Source organism: Bubalus bubalis, chromosome 21 (genome assembly GCF_019923935.1).
Source record: "Bubalus bubalis isolate 160015118507 breed Murrah chromosome 21, NDDB_SH_1, whole genome shotgun sequence".
Lineage (NCBI taxonomy): Eukaryota > Metazoa > Chordata > Mammalia > Artiodactyla > Bovidae > Bubalus > Bubalus bubalis.
In genome coordinates, this window is record NC_059177.1 from 24877453 (window position 1) to 24897676 (window position 20224).

The following is a 20224-nucleotide window of genomic DNA, read 5'->3' on the forward strand; positions in this document are numbered from 1 at the left end:
TAAAGAAAGCTGAGCGCCAAAGAATTAATGCTTTTGAACTGTGGTGTTGGAGAAGACTCTTGAGAGTCTCTTGGACTGCAAAGAGATCCAACCAGTCCATCCTAAAGGAAATCAGTCCTGAATGTTCATTGGAAGGACTGATGTTGAAGCTAAAACCAATACTTTGGCCACCTGATGTGAAGAGATGACTCATTTGAAAAGACCCTGATGCTGGAAAAGATTGAGGGCGGGAGGAGAAGGGGACGACAGAGGATGAGATGGTTGGATGGCATCACCAACTCAATGGACATGAGTTTGAGTAAGCTCTGGGAGTTGGCAATGGACAGGGAAGCCTGGCATGCTGCAGTCCTTGGAGTCGTAAAGAGTCAGACACAAGTGAGCAACTGAACTGAACTGAACTGATGACAATGATTATAGTTTTTAACTGTTTTCCCTGGTCTTAATTCAAAGTGCCCTTTCTAATCTTTCTCAATTATGAAAGAAAGAATATAAAAATTCTCACAAGATACCACAATTTTAATATCTAGTATACTCTTTGGCACATTTCTTTTATCTCTGGTCTTTAAAACAAAGTATAACCTTAACAACTTCATATAATCAATACAGCAAAAATAAAAATTCACATCTTTGATATCACTGGCAGTAACAGATTCTGAAGGTATTATCTATTGCTATGCCTTTTCTATTTGTTTGCATATTTAGATAAAAAGTACTCCTTTTATACTATGAATCCATTGATGATCCTTCAGATTGAGAGAAAGAAGAAATGACTTCTATTAGGTATATGGTAGTGATTGTGTCTCTGAGATTGGGATATTTGCATTTGTTTCCTCATCTACCATAACAGAAGTAAGGCATTCCATGGACATAAAATGAGAAACATTATATCAGGAATGAATTCATGGAATGAATGGCTAATTGTGTGGGTTATTGGGAATGCTTTACCCTTCATGCTATCTGGAAGGTGTAAAGAATTGGACTTTGAAGTCAGAGAAACCTGAATCTGTATACAGTCTCTTCCGAGAGGCCTGGTTTTCCAATTTTGGAATGAGACTAATATATAGTAGTTTATAAGACTTTTAGCTTCCATGAAATAAAATGAGAAATGTTCCTCCCTTGGTTAGTGGTACATAATAAATTGCTCAGTAATTGTTAACTCTCTTTCCTATGAGTATCCATTCTTCACTGTGGTATTACGACATAGTCAGTTTTTCAATGGTGTTCAATGTGGATTGCTTCTAATAACACAATTCCAAAGTTTGCAAATTATTCATTTCTTAAATATAATTAGGGGTATTTTCAAGATTTCCCCTTCATAATTTTCTTCTTCCTTCAGTTTTTTTATGTACTTTTTGAAAGGCAGAAAAAATTGGAAAGTCTCAGCTAATTATCTGGAAAGTTCTCATAGTCCAGAGCTTTTCTTATTTTGTCCATGGGTGTGACTTCAATGTCTATGCCTTTTGTCTAGTATTGAGTTGGGAAAAAAAGTTTGTTATTTCTAAAAGTTACTTCAGAAGGCCTTTAACAATTCGGGTTTCATGAGTTTGTTGTATTTACCTAAACTGGATTGTAGATATCTATGACAAAGTCGAAATTTCTATCACCTTGAAAAACCAAAATACTGTCACATGGATAATATAATACACATGCCATGTATGCTTATACCTAGTTGGTCACTGGTAAACTCAACAGCAAGCACTTTTCCAATCTTTTGAAAGAATTTTGCAGGCAATTTCCAAAGACTAAATTATTTTCTATTAATCAAATGACGGAGCAACATTAAACTAGCCCTTTGCAGCTCTAATGGCTTCCCTGTGATCAATTTTTCTGTAGATGGCATTTATATTCAACTGTAGTTCACACTGTGAACTCAATTCAAAAACAACTTCTTATGTTACACTTCTAAGTAACAGCATGGGGTTGACATTTGGGAGAGAGAGAAAGAACATAAGTGCAAGATGAAATAAAAGCTTAATGCCTCCTTTATGTCTAAATATGGATTGATTGCATTATTTACAACAAGAAAAATTCAGTACAGAGTGCTAGTCAGTCAACATCAGGGGCCAAATTGAAACAAAATTTGCAAACACTTTCTGTTACTGGGTCTGAATACTTCTGTCTATATAAGCAGTGCTTTTCCTCTCCCCTTTCCTCTTGGAATTGGTGTAAATATTTTTCTCCCTTTAGTTGTAAATCTAAATTTCTTTTAGTGATGTCTGTGTGAATCACAATATACTTGCAGTGGTCCTCAGTTGTCTTTTGGAAAGACATCATTTTCAGTAAGCTACAATACTTAATATCAAACCACTGATATTTATTTTAAAAATCCCATATTTAAATAAAAAGAGACTTTTATCTAAAAGTCTATCATCATCACCAGCAACAATAATAACAAAGACTTTAGAAACTTTATATATACTGTTCCTTCTATTTGGAGGTCTCTTTGTCCACTAGGTCTCTTTATTTTTTTAATGTTATGTATATCTCAGCCTCTTAATTTCTTCATAGTAACTTTTCATAATTTATGATTATTTTATTTCACTTCTTCTTATTTTAATTTCCCTCCCCAGTAAAGAGAAATTGCCTGAAGGTATATATCCTTTCTGTTTTAATCTCCTTTAGTCACTTAACCCTGTTCATGGCTCATGGGAGGCACTACTTTCTTGAGTGAAAAACAGCTTCATCGTATTTCCAAAAATAAAAATAAAAAGGCTCAGTTTTCTGTTTATCCAATCAGAATAGGGAAAGATTTTGTTGAATGTGAGCTCTGCTTTCTCACAATTTACAGTGGATAACCAAATATAAGATGGAAAATCTAAACAGTGGCGGTGTGAATGTGTGATGCATGTAGATTACTACTATTAAGAGTTAATTTTGGTGTCATCTAAAGGGCATGGAAAATCAAGGTTAGACCCAGGGATGGCATTTAAAATCCGAGCTATCCTTGATGTTTCATGAAAGCCATTTCTCATATTTTCTTTGCATGTTCTTCCATGACTCTTGAAGAAAATTTCTGCAACAAATTTATGAAAAGAAGGAAACTAGGAGGGAGGAGGGTTCAGGATGGGGAACACATGTATACCTGTGGCGGATTCATTTTGATATTTGGCAAAACTAATACAATTTTGTAAAGTTTAAAAATAAAATAAAATTAAAAAAAAAAAGAAATGCAAAGGAAGTGAAATCACCTCTCAAGAAGAAATATAATAATATATGTTACCACATATTGAGCTCTCACTGTATGGCTGCCTCTGGGTCACCTTACTGTACATTATGTCCTTTAATTCTTAAAGAAAACTCTAGAGGAAAGTACAATCATCTTTGTTTTTCAGTTGAGAAAAGAGGTTCTGAGTCATTAAATAAATAGACTTCTCATACAGTTCATGGCTGAGCTGAGACTCACATTCAGTTATTTCACTCTGAAGTCTTTTTCTAGTTCTTTCCAAAAGTATCTCACAATAGGCCAAAGTCATGGAATCACTCAGAAAAAAAAAAAAAGGAAACATATTAAAGAGGAAATTTATAGATGAGTAGAAAAGATATTTATGTGTCTGTTCATAGGCATGATGGGGTCTTACAAACTAAGAGAGTGCATAAAATCAGATAATCAAATTTTAAATGTTAGAAGATCAGTAAGTCTGGTGCTGCTAGATGAGGAATGGGAATGGAAAGTAATTTGTGGACAGACTGTGAACAGACTGTGAAAGATCTCGTACACCTTTCTCTAGTCTTTGTTTTCTGAAATAGAGGAGACAATGAAATTTTGAAATTAAAAGAGGATGTGATTCTGTTTCAGGAGGAAAAAATCTCAAGGCAGTTTGAGGTTTGGACTGAAGATTTGAGAGTCTGGAGAGAGGGAGACACTATTTAGATGGTTAGAGATGAACACTACACATTAGTACAATGTCCATGGGATCCAGAGATTCAGAGTCTATATTAATTGTATGCCAGTCCAACAAATGCCACAACAGAATTTTCTAAGCATACTTTTTTTTTTTGGATCTAGGAATTAAAATAACATACTTCTTGATGTGCTTTAATAATTAAGATAAGTATACTGAATGGGAGAAGGAAATGGCACCCCACTCCAGTACTGTTGCCCAGAAAATCCCATGGATGGAAGAGCCTGGTAGGCTGCAATCCATGGGGTCGCTAAAAGTCGGACACGACTGAGCAACTTCACTTTCACTTTTCACTTTCATGCATTGGAGAAGGAAATGGCAACCCACTCCAGTGTTCTTGCCTGGAGAATCCCATGGACAGAGAAGCCTGGTAGGCTGCAGTCCATGGGGTCACACAGAGTCGGACACGACTGAAGCGACTTAGTAGCAGTAGTAATATACTGAATATTAATACTAGGCTTAGGACTTAAACGTGCTCAGCATTTTGTAACTGTGATTGGCAGAATCAGGGCCTCCCAAACATGTCCAGGTTCTGATTCCTCAAACCTGTGGGTATATTACTTTATATGGAAAAGGGCATGTTGCACATATAATTATGTTGAGGATATTGATATGAAGCAATAACCCTGGATTCTCTGGGTGGGTTCAGTGTGATGAAAATGATGCTTATGAAGGAAAGAGCCAGGGTCAGAGGAAATGTGAAAGGCAGAAGTAGAAGGTCCGAGTCAGAGGGAGACTTGAAAATATCATGCTGTTGGCATTGAAGATAGAGGAAAGGGCCACAAGCCAAGTGGTATGTGTTGTCTCCAAAAGCCAGAAAATTCAAGGAAACAAGTGCTGTTTTAGAGCTTCCAAAAGGAGCTCAGAAGCTTACCCAAAGCTTGTTTTCCAACCAGTGAAACTCATTTTTGATTCAACCTTTAGAAGTACATAATAACAAATTTATATTGTTTTAAAACACTAAATTGTGGTAACTTGAATAGCAACAACAATAGAAGACTAAAGATTTCTGTTAGATTTTCCAATGACAGTGATAAAGAATGTTGAAAGAATAAAATTAGAGATTTGATTGGTATTCAAATACAAAATGGAGTCTTGTAGAACCTTATTCTCAAGTCCTTGTTGGATATTTTGATAAAAGAGTTAATGCAAACAGGCTGGTGTAAGCAAACTTTAAGAAATATTGAAAGAAAATGCTCATGAAAGAAATTAGGAATTACAAGAGGTTTTATTCATTTTTTTAATGAAAAAGAAGAGGGATGCTAAACTTCACTTTATACTTTCTGACTCTCATCTCACTCTTCTCTCACCAGATATATTCTAGCACTGTAGCACTTGGATAAAAGTACTCCTTGTTAATGAAATTGTTTTCAAAGGATATGTCTCACACTCTTTGATGAGGCTGACCTCATGTGAATACTCAGGCAAACCACCAATGAAGTTCTTGGCATTTAATGAAAATTTCAGTCAAGCCCATTTGTAGGACCAAGTGGGTCAACTGAACACATCTCTTGCTACTGTGTCTAAAACAAGTATTCTGCTTAAACACATAGAGTAGGTTAGCATAAACTATCATATGGTTGATATAGGATGCATGAACAATCAAATTATTAAATTCAATGTAAAGAAAAAACTTTTATTTTTAAGGTTATATATGTGTGTAATCTGTATGCAGGTCAGGAAGTAACAGTTAAAACTGGACATGGAACAACAGACTGGTTCCAAATAGGGAAAAGAGTACATCAAGGCTGAATATTGTTACCCTGCTTATTTAACTTATATGCAGAGTACATCATGAGAAATGCTGGGCTGGATGAAGCACAAGCTTGAATAAAGATTGCTGGGAGAAATATCAATAAACCTCACATATGTAAATGACACCACACGTATGGAAGAAAGCGAAGAAGAACTAAACAGCCTCTTGATGAAAGTGAAAGAGGAGAGTGAAAATGTTGGCTTAAAGCTCAACACTCAGAAAAATAAGATCATGGCATCTGATCCCATCACTTCATGGCAAATAAATGGGGAAATTGTGACAGACTTTATTTTGGGGGGAACTCCAAAATCACTGCAGATGGTGACTGCAGCCATGAAATTAAAAGACGCTTACTCCTTGGAAGAAATTTATGACCAACCTAGAGAGCATATTAAAAAGCAGAGACATGACTTTGCCAACAAAGGTCCATCTAGTCAAGGCTATGGTTTTTCCAGTAGTCATGTATGGTTGTGAGAATTGGACTATAAAGAGAGCTGAATGCCGAAGAACTGATGCTTTTGAACTGTGGTGTTGGAGAAGACTCTTGAGAGTCCCTTGAACAGCAAGGAGATCCAACCAGTCCATCCTAAAGGAGATCAGTCCTAAATATTCATTGGAAGGACTGATGCTGAAGCTGAAACTCCAATACTTTAGCCACTTGATGCGAAGAACTGACTCACTTGAAAAGCCCCTGATGCTGGGAAAAGACGTAGGGCAGGAGGAGAAGGGGACGACAGAGGATGAGATGGTTGGATGGCATCACTGACTCAATGGACAAGAGTTTGGGTAACCTCTAGGAGTTGGTAATGGACAGGGAAGCCTGGTGTGCCGTGGTTCATGGGTTGCAAAGAGTGGGCCATGACTGAGTGACTGAACTGACTGATATGTGTGTGTGTGTGTGTGTGTGTGTGCACGCGCGTGTGTATTTATATAGGTGGCTCTCTGTGTATCTCTGGGTTCAACATTAGCAGATTCAAACAATTTAAGATTGAAAATATTTGAAAAAATCATAAAGTTTTAAAAAACAAAATTTTAATTTGCTGTATGCTATTAATAATAATTTACATAGCATTTACATTGTATTAATATTTGCAACTATCTATGTAACATTTCGGAGAAGGCAATGGCACCCCACTCCAGTACTCTTGCCTGGAAAATCCCATGGACGGAGGAGCCTGGAAGGCTGCAGTCCATGGGGTCGCTGAGGGTCGGACACGACTGAGCGACTTCACTTTCACTTTTCACTTTCATGCATTGGAGAAGGAAATGGCAACCCACTCCAGCGTTCTTGCCTGGAGAATCCCAGGGACGGGGGAGCCCGGTAGGCTGCTGTCTATGGGGTCGCACAGAGTCAGACACGACTGAAATGACTTAGCAGCAGCATGTAACATTTACATTGTTTTATGTATATATAAGTAATCTTGAGGTGATTTAAATATACAGAGGCTGTATTAATATGTGGATAATATGCAAATTCCATGATATTTTATGCAAGGCACGTAAGCATCTGTAGATGCTCCTGGAACCAATCCCCGTTGGATACTAAAGGACAATTGTATATGTATGTGTATATAGATGTATGTACATGATCTTAAATGTATACTATGTGTATATCTATATCTTTTTGCTAATTAGTTTATTGTTTGGGTCTCAGCCCCCCTTAAACTGGCCAATGGAATTAAAGTAATACAAGATGGTTGGCTTGAGCATTGTGTCACCAACTACACTGGAATGCCTTTAGTTTTTCACAGATCTGTTCAGATAAGAGAGGTTTATTTGATACTACATTTCCACATTTCTAATTACCCTTGATTTTGCCTGAGATAGAAGCTGAATTATACACAAGAGTTTTGTGAGTTTGGCATCTCTCAGTCAGCTATAAAGAAATGTCTGGGCAAACCTCTGATTGATTGGAGATTTCCATCAGATTTTCAGATTAACTGAAAGAGACTAGACTCCATAAGGGCCATTGAAGCAAATAGTTCATACAGGTATACAGCAATGACTTCACCAACCCAGTCAACACAGAGTAAATCAGGAAGACAAATTGAACCACATCTTTAGCTAGTCAGTTCTAGAAAATTACATATGACTTAGTCTACATCAAAGTAGAGGATTGAAGGAGAACTGGTTTAAGAGTTGTTAATCCACACAAACTCTTCCATTAAAATGGACTGATAGTGGAGGGTTTTGTTCATCTGTTTGTTTCCTGCTTAGCAGTTTCACAGCACTTTGTATTTTCAAATGTGCTCCTATAATCAAAACCTCATTTGTGCCTTACTGGTAATTTGAGAAAACAGGGAGGGCAGAGGACATTTTCATTTAACAGTTTAGAAAATTAAAGCAGAAAATGAAATGCTTCATCCTGTACCAGGTCATGAGTCAGTGAAGTACATAGAATTAGAACACAAGTCTCTAGCTACTGGCTGGTGTTATGGACACAAGTGGATAATACATCCTATAATTGAAGACATATTAACTGAGATGATTCCCAAGTTCATTTTGGACATGACCAATGTATCTATACGGAAAAGAACTTTGATTTTCAAGCTTTTTAAACCACCTATTCATTCCCAATACACAGGACACAAAGAATACAGAATTTAATGGCTTGTTCTATTTTTTCCTGTTTGTTAGTAGCAGTGCATTCATGTCTTAGTCATTCTCCAAATTTCAGCAACTATATTTGTTACTCTTTTTCATTTAAATTTAGAGACCAAAGATTGTGTTTCAAAAAGCTGTTTACACAAATAATTTATGTTCATCTACAATATATAAGAAATACATAAGTATTATTCACTTATAAAAATAATAAATTGCAGTTCTTACTAAGCTGTATCTGATCAGACAATTCCCTGTTCACTACTTTGACTCATATTATGGAATGTTTGTGCAGCACCAGACTCATTCATAGGACAAATGCAGCAATAGTCAACGATTAAAGATGGGCTCGATAAAGGACAGAAATGGTATGGACCTAACAGAAGCAGAAGATATTAAGAAGAGGTGGCAAGAATACACAGAAGAACTGTACAAAAAAGATCTTCACGACCCAGATAATCACGATTGCCGGGAGCCGGCATATTACATATTGAGTGCATATTGCATATTGAGTGCAGCACTTTCCACAGCATAATCTTTCAGGATCTGGAATAGCTCAACTGGAATTCTATCACTGCCGGGAGCCAGTGTGAGGCACTCCGCCCATGACAAAGGTCATGAGGAAGGAGGCTCGGCATACGCAAAGGCGGGATCGAGCCTCAGGAGTCCCCCTGGAAATTCTCGAGCATCTACCCCCAAAACCAGAGTCTGCCTACTTTCTGTTTTGTGCTTTCACCTACACCTCTGACTTTACAGGGGGCTGTCCCCCACTACCTCTCTCTGGAAAAAGAGTTAGCTTACGGCTCCAGTTAATAATTCCTGGGTGTGACAGTGTTTAACCTACAAACTCCTTTGGAAATCCTCTAGCCTGCCTGAATAGGTTTTTCCGGCCACGTGTGATTGTTCAGAGCCTCCCAACTGTGAGAGGCAGGAGATGTTCTAAACTGCCTAAACACAGATTCCTTTGAGTAGTTAAAAGATTGATTAGAAAATGTATTGGTGAAGGGTTTTTCACTTGTTGGGCCAATGTTTGCTGCTAAGTCTCCATACTCCTTACCTACTGTGTCCTTGGCAGTGTATTGATTGATATAATGGGTGTATAGAAATGTAAAATGCCGCTTTGTCCAATGCTTTTTGGAAGGCTGGCGCCTGACTTTGGAATAATCACCTTTAGAGAAAGATAAGTTTCTTAAAATGTTAACAGGCCTCCGGGCCAGAAGATGATGTCAATCACCTGAACTTTTGCATATGATAAGTTTGCAGGAAGAAAGCCTGGCTTGCTGCATGACTCTACCCCTTCCCCCATTATCCTCTATGCATACCTTAAGGTATAAAAACTACTTTGGAAAATAAAGTGCGGGCCTTGTTCACTGAAACTTGGTCTCCCCATGTCATTTTTCCCTTTAACTTCCGGCTGAGCGTCCATCTGGAGCGCGGATGTCCTCTGCGACCATTTATTTGCCTGGGCTTCTAAGACCCACTCGAGAAGGTGTCTAAGGTGGGGCACCTTCCGCTATTCGAGAGGGCGCCTGCGGCCTCCGTGGTCAGAGCTAACCTGGTGTCACGGGTTATATTGATTTTCCGCGTAAACCAAGCCACTCAGCTTCTTTTCTCCACTGAATTTTCCTACTGAGCTATCCTTATTCTATTACTCTTTGTATCCTTAATTAAAGTGTAATTAAGCAGTTATTCCCTGACCCTCGCCTAGCCGTCTCTCCTTCGAATACCCTGGATCAGCCGGGGCTGGTCCCCCGCAGGTGGCGCCCGAGACAGGGACTTCGAAGGTAAGCTCCCCAAAGCAATTAGGGTCATCAGCCCTTTTGCTCCCCGTTCTCGGAACAACTGGGTCATCAGCTCTCTTGTTCCCCCACGGAGCAGTTTGGGTCATCAGCTCTACTGCTCCCCCCTCAAAACAGTTTGGGTCATCAGCCTTCTGTTTCCCCCCCGGGACAATCTGGGTCACCAGCCCTATTGTCCTTCCAATGTTCGGGACGGCTAGGACCCCACTCAAGGGTGCCGCGGACCCCCCTGTAGGATAGACAGGGCTGAGGAGTGGGAAGTGTTGAAAGTGTTGAAGACTTAGAGAAAACGGTTTCTGAAGTTAAAAGGCCAAAGAAAGGCCTGATCTTTTGATAGCTAAAAGCAAAATCTTCTATTATACTTAATTTTCTGACATGGGTAACACTGAAACTAAGAATGGCAACTCTTTATACAAGTAATCTTGAAACTGTTAAAGAGGCTACTGTTAATTTAGATACTTGGGTGAAGGTAAAAAACTAAAAACTTATCCTATAAATATGATTAAAAATGTTCTGGACCCTCCTCATGAGGCTGTGGGATAGCCTATGGGAGAAGCTATAGCGGTGGATGGTAGTGGGTCTCCACCTTCTGCGCAGATCATATTTTCTGCCATTGACAAATGAAAGGAGGGAGACTGTGCTCTACCTCCCGACGAAGGAGAGGGCTTACAGGACGCTGCGGCCGGGCGCCCTGGCGAGCCCCCTCCCCCTCTACACAAACCTTTAAAAATTTATCCAACAATTTCTGGTTTAAGGAGACTACCCCACCTCCGCTTGCACCTCCCAGGGCCTAGAAATTCCCCAGTTTACATCCAAGCCTCCCAGAACATTGCCTAAGGCTGAAAAAGATTTAAAAAAAAAAAAAAAAAAAAAATTTTTCTTTTAAACAAAAGAGCTTTTAAAGAATACACAATATACAGAACCCGCTCATTGCATAAAAACCCCTCAGGGGGGGCCTCACCCAAGCAAAAAAAAAGAGTAAAATAAAAAGAGAAAAATAAAAAAAAAAAAAAAAAAAAAAAAGTAAACAAAATAGACAAAGATGTAAAGATAGAGAAAGAGCTAAAGAGTTAAAAAGAGAGGAACAGAGAAGAATTAGGGAACGCAACAAGATAGAAAAAGGAAGTTAAAAAAGGAGATACAGACAAAAAGGGAGAAAAAAAACAAAAAAGATTAGGGAAGAGAAGAGGGTAAAGGGAAAGAAACGAAGGAAAGAGAAGGGTAGCGAAAAAGGAAGGGTGAGAGAAAAGTGAAAAAGGCAGGAAAAGAGAGAGAGAGACAGTAAGAGACGCTTTGACCAGGTGCCCTGGCGAGCTCCCTCCCGCTCTGCGCAAACCTTTAAAAAACAAAAAACTTATCCACCACTTTCTGATTTAAGGCCATCGCCGCCGCCTCCGTTTGTGCTTTTCAGGGCCCAAGAGTTCCCCACTTTGCCCCCAAAGCCTCTCAAAGTGTTGCCTAAGCCTGAGGAAGAGAAAAAGTTTTTAAACAGTGGAGCTTTTAAAACAAGACTGCATGCACAATATGCAGAGCGTGCTCCTTGGAGAAAACCCCCTCAGGGGGGTCTCACCCAGGCTAAGAGAAAAACGGTAAGGGGATTTAGCAACAATATTAACCCTTGACGAGCTGGTTACTCCAATTCCAATGGGAGTGGCTGGCCCCCTACCTGAGGGCATTGTAAGACTTGTGCTAGGGCGTAGCTCGCTTTCTTGTCAAATTTCGGTGGTGTATGGTGTGGTAGATTCTGATTATATTGGAAAAATTAAAGTTTTGATCTCGCAGCCTACCAAAACTGCAAATTAATAAAGGTCAAAGAATAACACAGTTTTTGCTTTTACCTTATCAGACAGGAAAAAATTTGACTTCTCAAGCTAAGAGCCACAGAGCGTTTAGATCTAGTGATCTAGCCTTTTGGGTGCAGGAAATTACAGCTCCAAGGCCTTTAAAAGATCTTTTAATTCAAGAAAGTAAAATCTCAGGGCTATTAGAAGCAGGAACAGACGTCTCTTAACATTGCTGGGAAAGACTGACCCAGCTCCTGGCCAACACATACTGAAAATGAGTTGGTGAGATTAGAGAAAGTGGTATGCAGGGTGGGAATGCTATAGAGAAAAAAGTGAGGGAGAGTTTAAAACCTTGAAGAGTAGTGAGTTCCCCGTTGCTGGAAGTATTCAAACAAAGATTAGATGGTTGCTTGTCATCTAAAAAGCTATAGACCAGATTTAGGTTACAAAACAATAACTGGAGAAGCTTATAAAGATGTTGTGCAGCACCTCTTTATTTGCTTCTCATATTTAGGTGCCAAAAGTTTTAAAAATTGATAATGCCCATTTGAAGCTGCAGAGAGATTGTTTACTAACTTTAAATGATTTCCAAAAATTATTAGGGGTTATTAGGGGACAGTAATTGGATACGCCCACATTTAAAACTGACTACTGCAGATTTAAAGCCTTTGATTACTTAAAAAGCAATCCTAATTCCAGTTCTGAGAGAAAGTTGACTAAATGAGACAGAGTCAGCTCTTGTTAAAGTAGATGAGACTTTAAATGATCAGTTAATTAGGATTAATATTACCAAAAGATGAGATTAAATTATTCTTGCCACAAAACATACACCTACAAGGCGCTTGTGACAAAAAGGCCCATTGGTTCCATCTATCAGTGACCCCAAGAAAAATAGTTTTATCTTATCCCAGCTTGGTGACACAATTAATTATAAAATGAGGAAAAAAGAAGTGTAGAACTTTTTAGAAAACAAGTAGCAAATATAATAATTTCACTCAATAAGGATCAACTGCAAGTCTTTTACAAAATAGTGATAATTGGCAAGTTGCCCTGATAGATTTCAGGAGTCAAATTTTGTTTCATTTGCCCTCTAGCCCCCACAGTAGTTAAAAGTTCAAAAGTGTTAGATTGGCAGTTTGAGGATACCTGTGGAACTTTTCAACCCTATGTAGTTCCTAGCTCCCCTTTACCCTATGGGGGAGGGACATGCTATCTCAAATAAGAGATATTCAGAGAAGGAGTTTTCTCAATTTCTTAGTTATCAACAGGAGGTACAATTAACAAGACTTTATATGTTGTTATAAATACATAATATAAATATATTTACATAATTACAGTTTGCCTAGTTAGGTATGGGTATAAATAAAATATAATAAAGGTATACCTAATTCTATTTATAGATCTATACTTAACTAATTTGTATATAAATATGTATACTATATATACATATTATATATATACTGTATAATTAAATATATATTGCAGTAATATAATGTGTGAGTGGCTGATATTAATTGGTATGGATTGATGCTGTGATGATATATGTTCTATATACTGTATAATTATATTATATATGTGTGACATGTATTATTGCAGTGCATTGGTTTGTGTTGGTTGGTATTAGCTGTGTACGTGTTGTATTGCTGTAGTATATATATTAATTAATATATTAATTATAACGATTAATTCAAGTATATTGATTTATATATATGTCAATAAGTTTATACTTGTTGCCATATATAAATACATATATAAATACATTTTGCATTTAGGTATATCTGTATACTAAAATGAGATAAGGAGGTTATACATTTATTATTTAAATTTATACAGAGACTTAAACTAAACATTAGACCTAAATTAACATATCTCTAAATTTATGTTGTTAAAATGTAAATTTTAAAAATTAAATTGACAACTGCTTGACAATTCCTTTGCCATAAAACCCCCATAGGTGTAATTGGGGAAGCCAGACAAAAAATTGGTTTTATGGCAAAACGGCTCCCTAGAGTGGGTCCATCTTCCCGCTCAAACTAAAAAAGTAGCGGCTTCTTATCCAGGATTGATAGCTACTTTGATATTAAAGGAAAAAAGCGGAACATTGAATTATTTGGTAAAGAGCCATCAGAAATTGTAATTCCATATAATAAAGAACAACTTGATGTGCTTCTAATGTTTGATAAAAATTGGCAGATTGCTATAGGAAACTATTTTGGTCAAAATTTTTGCATCATTTACCTTCACATGCTTTGCTGAATTTTATATCCAGACATCCAGTTAATTTTCCTGTCAGATATAAACAGTCTCCTATTCCAAATGCTCAGATAGCCTTTACTGATGGGTCAGCAAATGGTAAAGCCTTCATAGTTACTAAAAATCACCAAAAAGTTTTAAAAACACAAAAAACTTCAGCTAAAAGAGCTGAAATAACAGCAGTCATAGAGGCTTTTGCTATGTTTGCAGATGAGGAATTTAATCTTTACTCTGATTCTCAGTATGTGGTCAGGCTGTTTACACACATTGAGACTGCGGTCCTGCCTGAAAATAAAACTACCATATTTCATTTGTTAACTAAATTACAACAACAAATTTGGAAAAGAAATAAAATATTTTTCATTGGACATATTCGGGCTCATTCCAGATTGCCCGGCCCTTTAAATGCCTTTAATGATTTGGCTGACTTGTTAACCAGAAATACAGTGGCTACTGTGATTGAGGAGGCCAGAGCCTCTCACTCACTTCATCATCAATACGCTACTGCCTTAAGATAACAATTCCAAATTCCCAGAGAGACTGCTCGAGAGATTGTGCATTCTTACTTACACTGCCCCACTGTTTATAATAATCTACCTATGGGAGTTAATCCTCATGGTCTCAAACCTAACGTACTCTGGCAAATGGATGTAACTCATGTTTCTTCATTTGGAAAACTGTCTTTTGTTCATGTAACTGTAGATACCTTTTATCACGTTATTATTACAACTGCTCGTACCGGAGAGGCAGGTAAAGATGTGATACAACATCTCTTTACTTGTTTTTCATATTTGGGCCTGCCAAAAGCTTTGAAAACTGACAATGCTCCTGCTTACACTTCTAAGTCTTTTCAGGAATTTTGTATCAAGTTTCAAATTAAACATAATACAGGCATCCCTTATTACCCACAGGGACAAGCCATTGTTGAAAGAGCGCATCAAACATTAAAAATCCAAATTCAAAAACTAAAAGAAGGGGAGTTTAAGTATAGTTCTCCCCATCAAATCTTGCAACATGCTCTTTTCATAATAAATATTTTAAATACTGATTCAGCTGGAATTACTGAAATGCTTCCCATTGGTGCCTGGAGCAATTAAATACAAAACCCTTAGTCAAATGGAAGGACCTCTTCTCAGGACAAAGGAAGGGTCCTGACCCATTATTAACTATCGGTCGAGGATGTGCTTATATTTTTCCACAGGATGCAGATTCTCCAATTTAGACAGGCTGATTCACCATGTTGCAGACCCCCAGACATCCAGTTCCTCCATTGCTTCGATCACAAAAGAGGAGCCCGCCAGAAGGGGAGGCAAGATAAACATCGAGATCCCGGCGGGACCGACGGGGCTGCTGCAGCACAAACTCCAACCAGAAAATAATTCTACTTATTCTGTTTTGGCTTGTCTACCCTCTTCTTATGTTTTTCTCTTTACCAACGATTCTGGAAAACTTAATGTACATGTGACTTTAAACTGGTGGACCCAATGTAGTGACCTGTGAATAATGTATGCTCTCATCTTATTTAAACCCTCAATATAATGTTTGCTCCTTTGTAGTGTTACAACGTCCACCTTATCTTATAATGTAACCACTTATTGATATAACTATAGTCTTGCTGTATTACAACAACTTCAGGATTTAATGCGATTGCGATGATTTGTGGGCTTACTTATTTTAGGAATATCAGCTTTAATAACCGCAATTACTTCTGTTACTGTGGCAGCAATATCATTGACTCAACAAGTGCATACTGCCCAATATGTTGATACCATGTCTAAAAATGTTTCACTAACTCGAACAACACAGGAAGCTATAGATAGGAAATTAGAGATGAGAGTAGATGCCTTAGAAGAGGCAATAATGCATATTGGGACTGATTTACAGGCTTTAAAAGTGAAAATGGCTCTGTCTTGCCACGCTGATTACCGGTGGATATGTGTGACATCTTTAAAGGTAAATGAGACCGATTATAAATGGAAAAAAAAAAAAAAAATTACAAATCATATCTCAGGTGTTTGGAACAGCTCCGACATTGGCCTGGACTTAGGGAAACTTCCTAATCAAATACAGACCCTGAAACACTCTCAACTGGATTTTACCGCCGCTGGAGCAGCTAATGACTTTTTTCACACCTTCTCTAACTTTTATTTCTGGAAAAAAACATTCTGTCTAATCTTCTCATAATCATTCTTCCTTGTATTGTCAGGATTCTTCGGCAGAACATTCAAAAGCTCGCGACTGAGCTACATCTGGCTGTTTTAAGAAATAAAAAAGGGGGAGATGCCGGGAGCCGGCATATTACATATTGAGTGCATATTGCATATTGAGTGCAGCACTTTCCACAGCATAATCTTTCAGGATCTGGAATAGCTCAACTGGAATTCTATCACTGCCGGGAGCCAGTGTGAGGCACTCCGCCCATGACAAAGGTCATGAGGAAGGAGGCTCGGCATACGCAAAGGCGGGATCGAGCCTCAGGAGTCCCCCTGGAAATTCTCGAGCATCTACCCCCAAAACCAGAGTCTGCCTACTTTCTGCTTTGTGCTTTCACCTACACCTCTGACTTTACAGGGGGCTGTCCCCCACTACCTCTCTCTGGAAAAAGAGTTAGCTTACGGCTCCAGTTAATAATTCCTGGGTGTGACAGTGTTTAACCTACAAACTCCTTTGGAAATCCTCTAGCCTGCCTGAATAGGTTTTTCCGGCCACGTGTGATTGTTCAGAGCCTCCCAACTGTGAGAGGCAGGAGATGTTCTAAACTGCCTAAACACAGATTCCTTTGAGTAGTTAAAAGATTGATTAGAAAATGTATTGGTGAAGGGTTTTTCACTTGTTGGGCCAATGTTTGCTGCTAAGTCTCCATACTCCTTACCTACTGTGTCCTTGGCAGTGTATTGATTGATATAATGGGTGTATAGAAATGTAAAATGCCGCTTTGTCCAATGCTTTTTGGAAGGCTGGCGCCTGACTTTGGAATAATCACCTTTAGAGAAAGATAAGTTTCTTAAAATGTTAACAGGCCTCCGGGCCAGAAGATGATGTCAATCACCTGAACTTTTGCATATGATAAGTTTGCAGGAAGAAAGCCTGGCTTGCTGCATGACTCTACCCCTTCCCCCATTATCCTCTATGCATACCTTAAGGTATAAAAACTACTTTGGAAAATAAAGTGCGGGCCTTGTTCACTGAAACTTGGTCTCCCCATGTCATTTTTCCCTTTAACTTCCGGCTGAGCGTCCATCTGGAGCGCGGATGTCCTCTGCGACCATTTATTTGCCTGGGCTTCTAAGACCCACTCGAGAAGGTGTCTAAGGTGGGGCACCTTCCGCTATTCGAGAGGGCGCCTGCGGCCTCCGTGGTCAGAGCTAACCTGGTGTCACGGGTTATATTGATTTTCCGCGTAAACCAAGCCACTCAGCTTCTTTTCTCCACTGAATTTTCCTACTGAGCTATCCTTATTCTATTACTCTTTGTATCCTTAATTAAAGTGTAATTAAGCAGTTATTCCCTGACCCTCGCCTAGCCGTCTCTCCTTCGAATACCCTGGATCAGCCGGGGCTGGTCCCCCGCACACGATGGTGTGATCACTGACCTAGAGCCAGACATCCTGGAATGTGAAGTCAAGTGGGCCTTAGAAAGCATCACTACGAACAAAGCTAGTGGAGGTGATGGAATTCCAGTTGAGCTATTCCAGATCCTGAAAGAAGATGCTGTGAAAGTGCTGCACTCAATATGCCAGCAAATTTGGAAAACTCAGCAGTGGCCACAGGACTGGAAAAGGTCAGTTTTCATTCCAATCCCAAAGAAAGGCAATGCCAAAGAATGCTCAAACTACCACACAATTGCATTCATCTCACACGCTAGTAAAGTAATGCTCAAAATTCTCAAAGCCAGGCTTCAGCAATATGTGAACTGTGAACTTCCTGATGTTCAAGCTGGTTTTAGAAAAGTCAGAGGAACCAGAGATCAAATTGCCAACATCCGCTGGATCATGGAAAAAGCAAGAGAGTTCCAGAAAAACATCTATTTCTGCTTTATTGACTATGCCAAAGCCTTTGACTGTGTGGATCACAATAAACTGTGGAAAATTCTGAAAGAGATGGCAATACCAGACCACCTGATCTGCCTCTTGAGAAATTTGTATGCAGGTCAGGAAGCAACAGTTAGAACTGGACATGGAACAACAGGCTGGTCCCAAATAGGAAAAGGAGTTCGTCAAGGCTGTATATTGTCCCCCTGTTTATTAAATTTATATGCAGAGTACATCATGAGAAACACTGGACGGGAAGAAACACAAGATGGAATCAAGATTGCTGGGAGAAATATCAATAACCTCAGATATACAGATGACACTAGCCTTATGGCAGAAAGTGAAGAGGAACTCAAAAGCCTCTTGATGAAAGTGAAAGTGGAGAGTGAAAAAGTTGGCTTAAAGCTCAACATTCAGAAAACTAAGATCATGGCATCCGGTCCCATCACTTCATGGGAAATACATGGTGAAACAGTGGAAACAGTGTCAGACTGTATTTTTTTAGGCTCCAAAATCACTGCAGATGGTGACTGCAGCCATGAAATTAAAAGATGCTTACTCCTTGGAAGGAAAGTTATGACCAACCTAGATAGCATATTCAAAAGCAGAGACATTACTTTGCCAACAAAGGTTCGTCTAGTCAAGGCTATGGTTTTTCCTGTGGTCATGTATGGATGTGAGAGTTGGACTGTGAAGAAGGCTGAGCGCCGAAGAATTGATGCTTTAGAACTGTGGTGTTGGAGAAAACTCTTGAGAGTCCCTTGGACTGCAAGGAGATCCAACCAGTCCATTCTGAAGGAGATCAGCCCTGGGATTTCTTTGGAAGGAATGATGCTAAAGCTGAAACTCCAGTCCTTTGGCCACCTTATGCGAAGAGTTGACTCATTGGAAAAGACCCTAATGCTGGGAGGGATTGGGGGCAGGAGGAGAAGGGGACGACAGATGATGAAATGGTTGGATGGCATCACTGACTCGATGGACGTGAGTCTGAGTGAACTCCGGGACTTGGTGATGGACAGGGAGGCCTGGTGTGCTGCAATTCATGGGGTCGCAAAGAGTCGGACACGACTGAGCAACTGATCTAATCTGATCTGATCTGAATCCTTTATTCAATAGGTCCTATCTTTGTGAAAAATATTTAGTTTATTGTTAAGAGAGATAAAAAGAGCAGAAGAGTTAATTCTTGGATTTCAGAGGCTTTCCAGTAATTTGCAGTGATATAATATCATAGAAGGAAAGATCTAGGTATCTGACAGTGCAGGAATCACATCAAGACTCAAATGGTAAGACAAACAAAAAACAAACAGAAAACCTATTTAATAAGCATTTACTAAAGTATGTGCTGGACACTTTGTATTATGTATTTCTTTCAATCTTGAACAAGGCCCAGTGAGAAAATCAGTACTACTTATTCTTCACTTTACAGATGAGGATATTGAAACTAAAAGATTAAACTAACCACTTAACATCCCCAGAATGGGAGGTCAGATGTTGAACCCAAGTTGGAAGAGGACATCAAAGACATTGTATTCTCTGTCTTTCATCTATATACTCAAAGTATTTTCTCTTTTGCAACTCCAGAAAGATCAGAGCAGTTCATTTTGGTTGTTATCAGAAAGTTTCAACAACTATCCAGATTTATAGGCCAAATCCACTGATTAAATAAAGCAATCAGTAGAATGATGAGGTGGGATGAATGACATGGAAATTGAGCAATAAAATACTTCTTATTGGAGGTGAATTGTGGTCCCTACAGTGTGATGTATACTTACGGGACTTCTTGGTGGTAACGTTGACTGGAGGGCTTGCGGGCCCTGTCCCAGCAGTGTTATAAGCTCTCACAGAAGCAAAGTAGACGGTGTTAGCTTTCAGGCCTGTGATATTTTTAGTTGTGATGTTTCCACTGACCCTGATTTTGCCAATCATGGATTCTTTGGAATCATCTGTCCAGTATAAAACCTGCTCATTAAAAACATAAAACAAGCAATTTATTGTTTCCTAATAACTGCCAGCCACAGTGGTGTATGGGAAGAAGTCAGGAGCGCAAACGAGAGGATATTTTTCAATTAAAATGGTTATACAATGAAAACAAAATAATC

General features: G+C 38.8%; 1 protein-coding gene across 1 annotated transcript in view; it reads right to left on the bottom strand.

Annotated features, from left to right (window-relative positions):
* The window catches only part of CNTN6 (contactin 6), a 262943-nt gene that overhangs the window by 4517 nt on the left and 238202 nt on the right, over window positions 1-20224 (bottom strand). The window contains exon 19 of the mRNA XM_025272271.3: window positions 19898-20084. Within this exon, the coding sequence (XP_025128056.3) occupies window positions 19898-20084 (187 nt within the window). The remainder of the gene's footprint in view (window positions 1-19897; window positions 20085-20224) is intronic.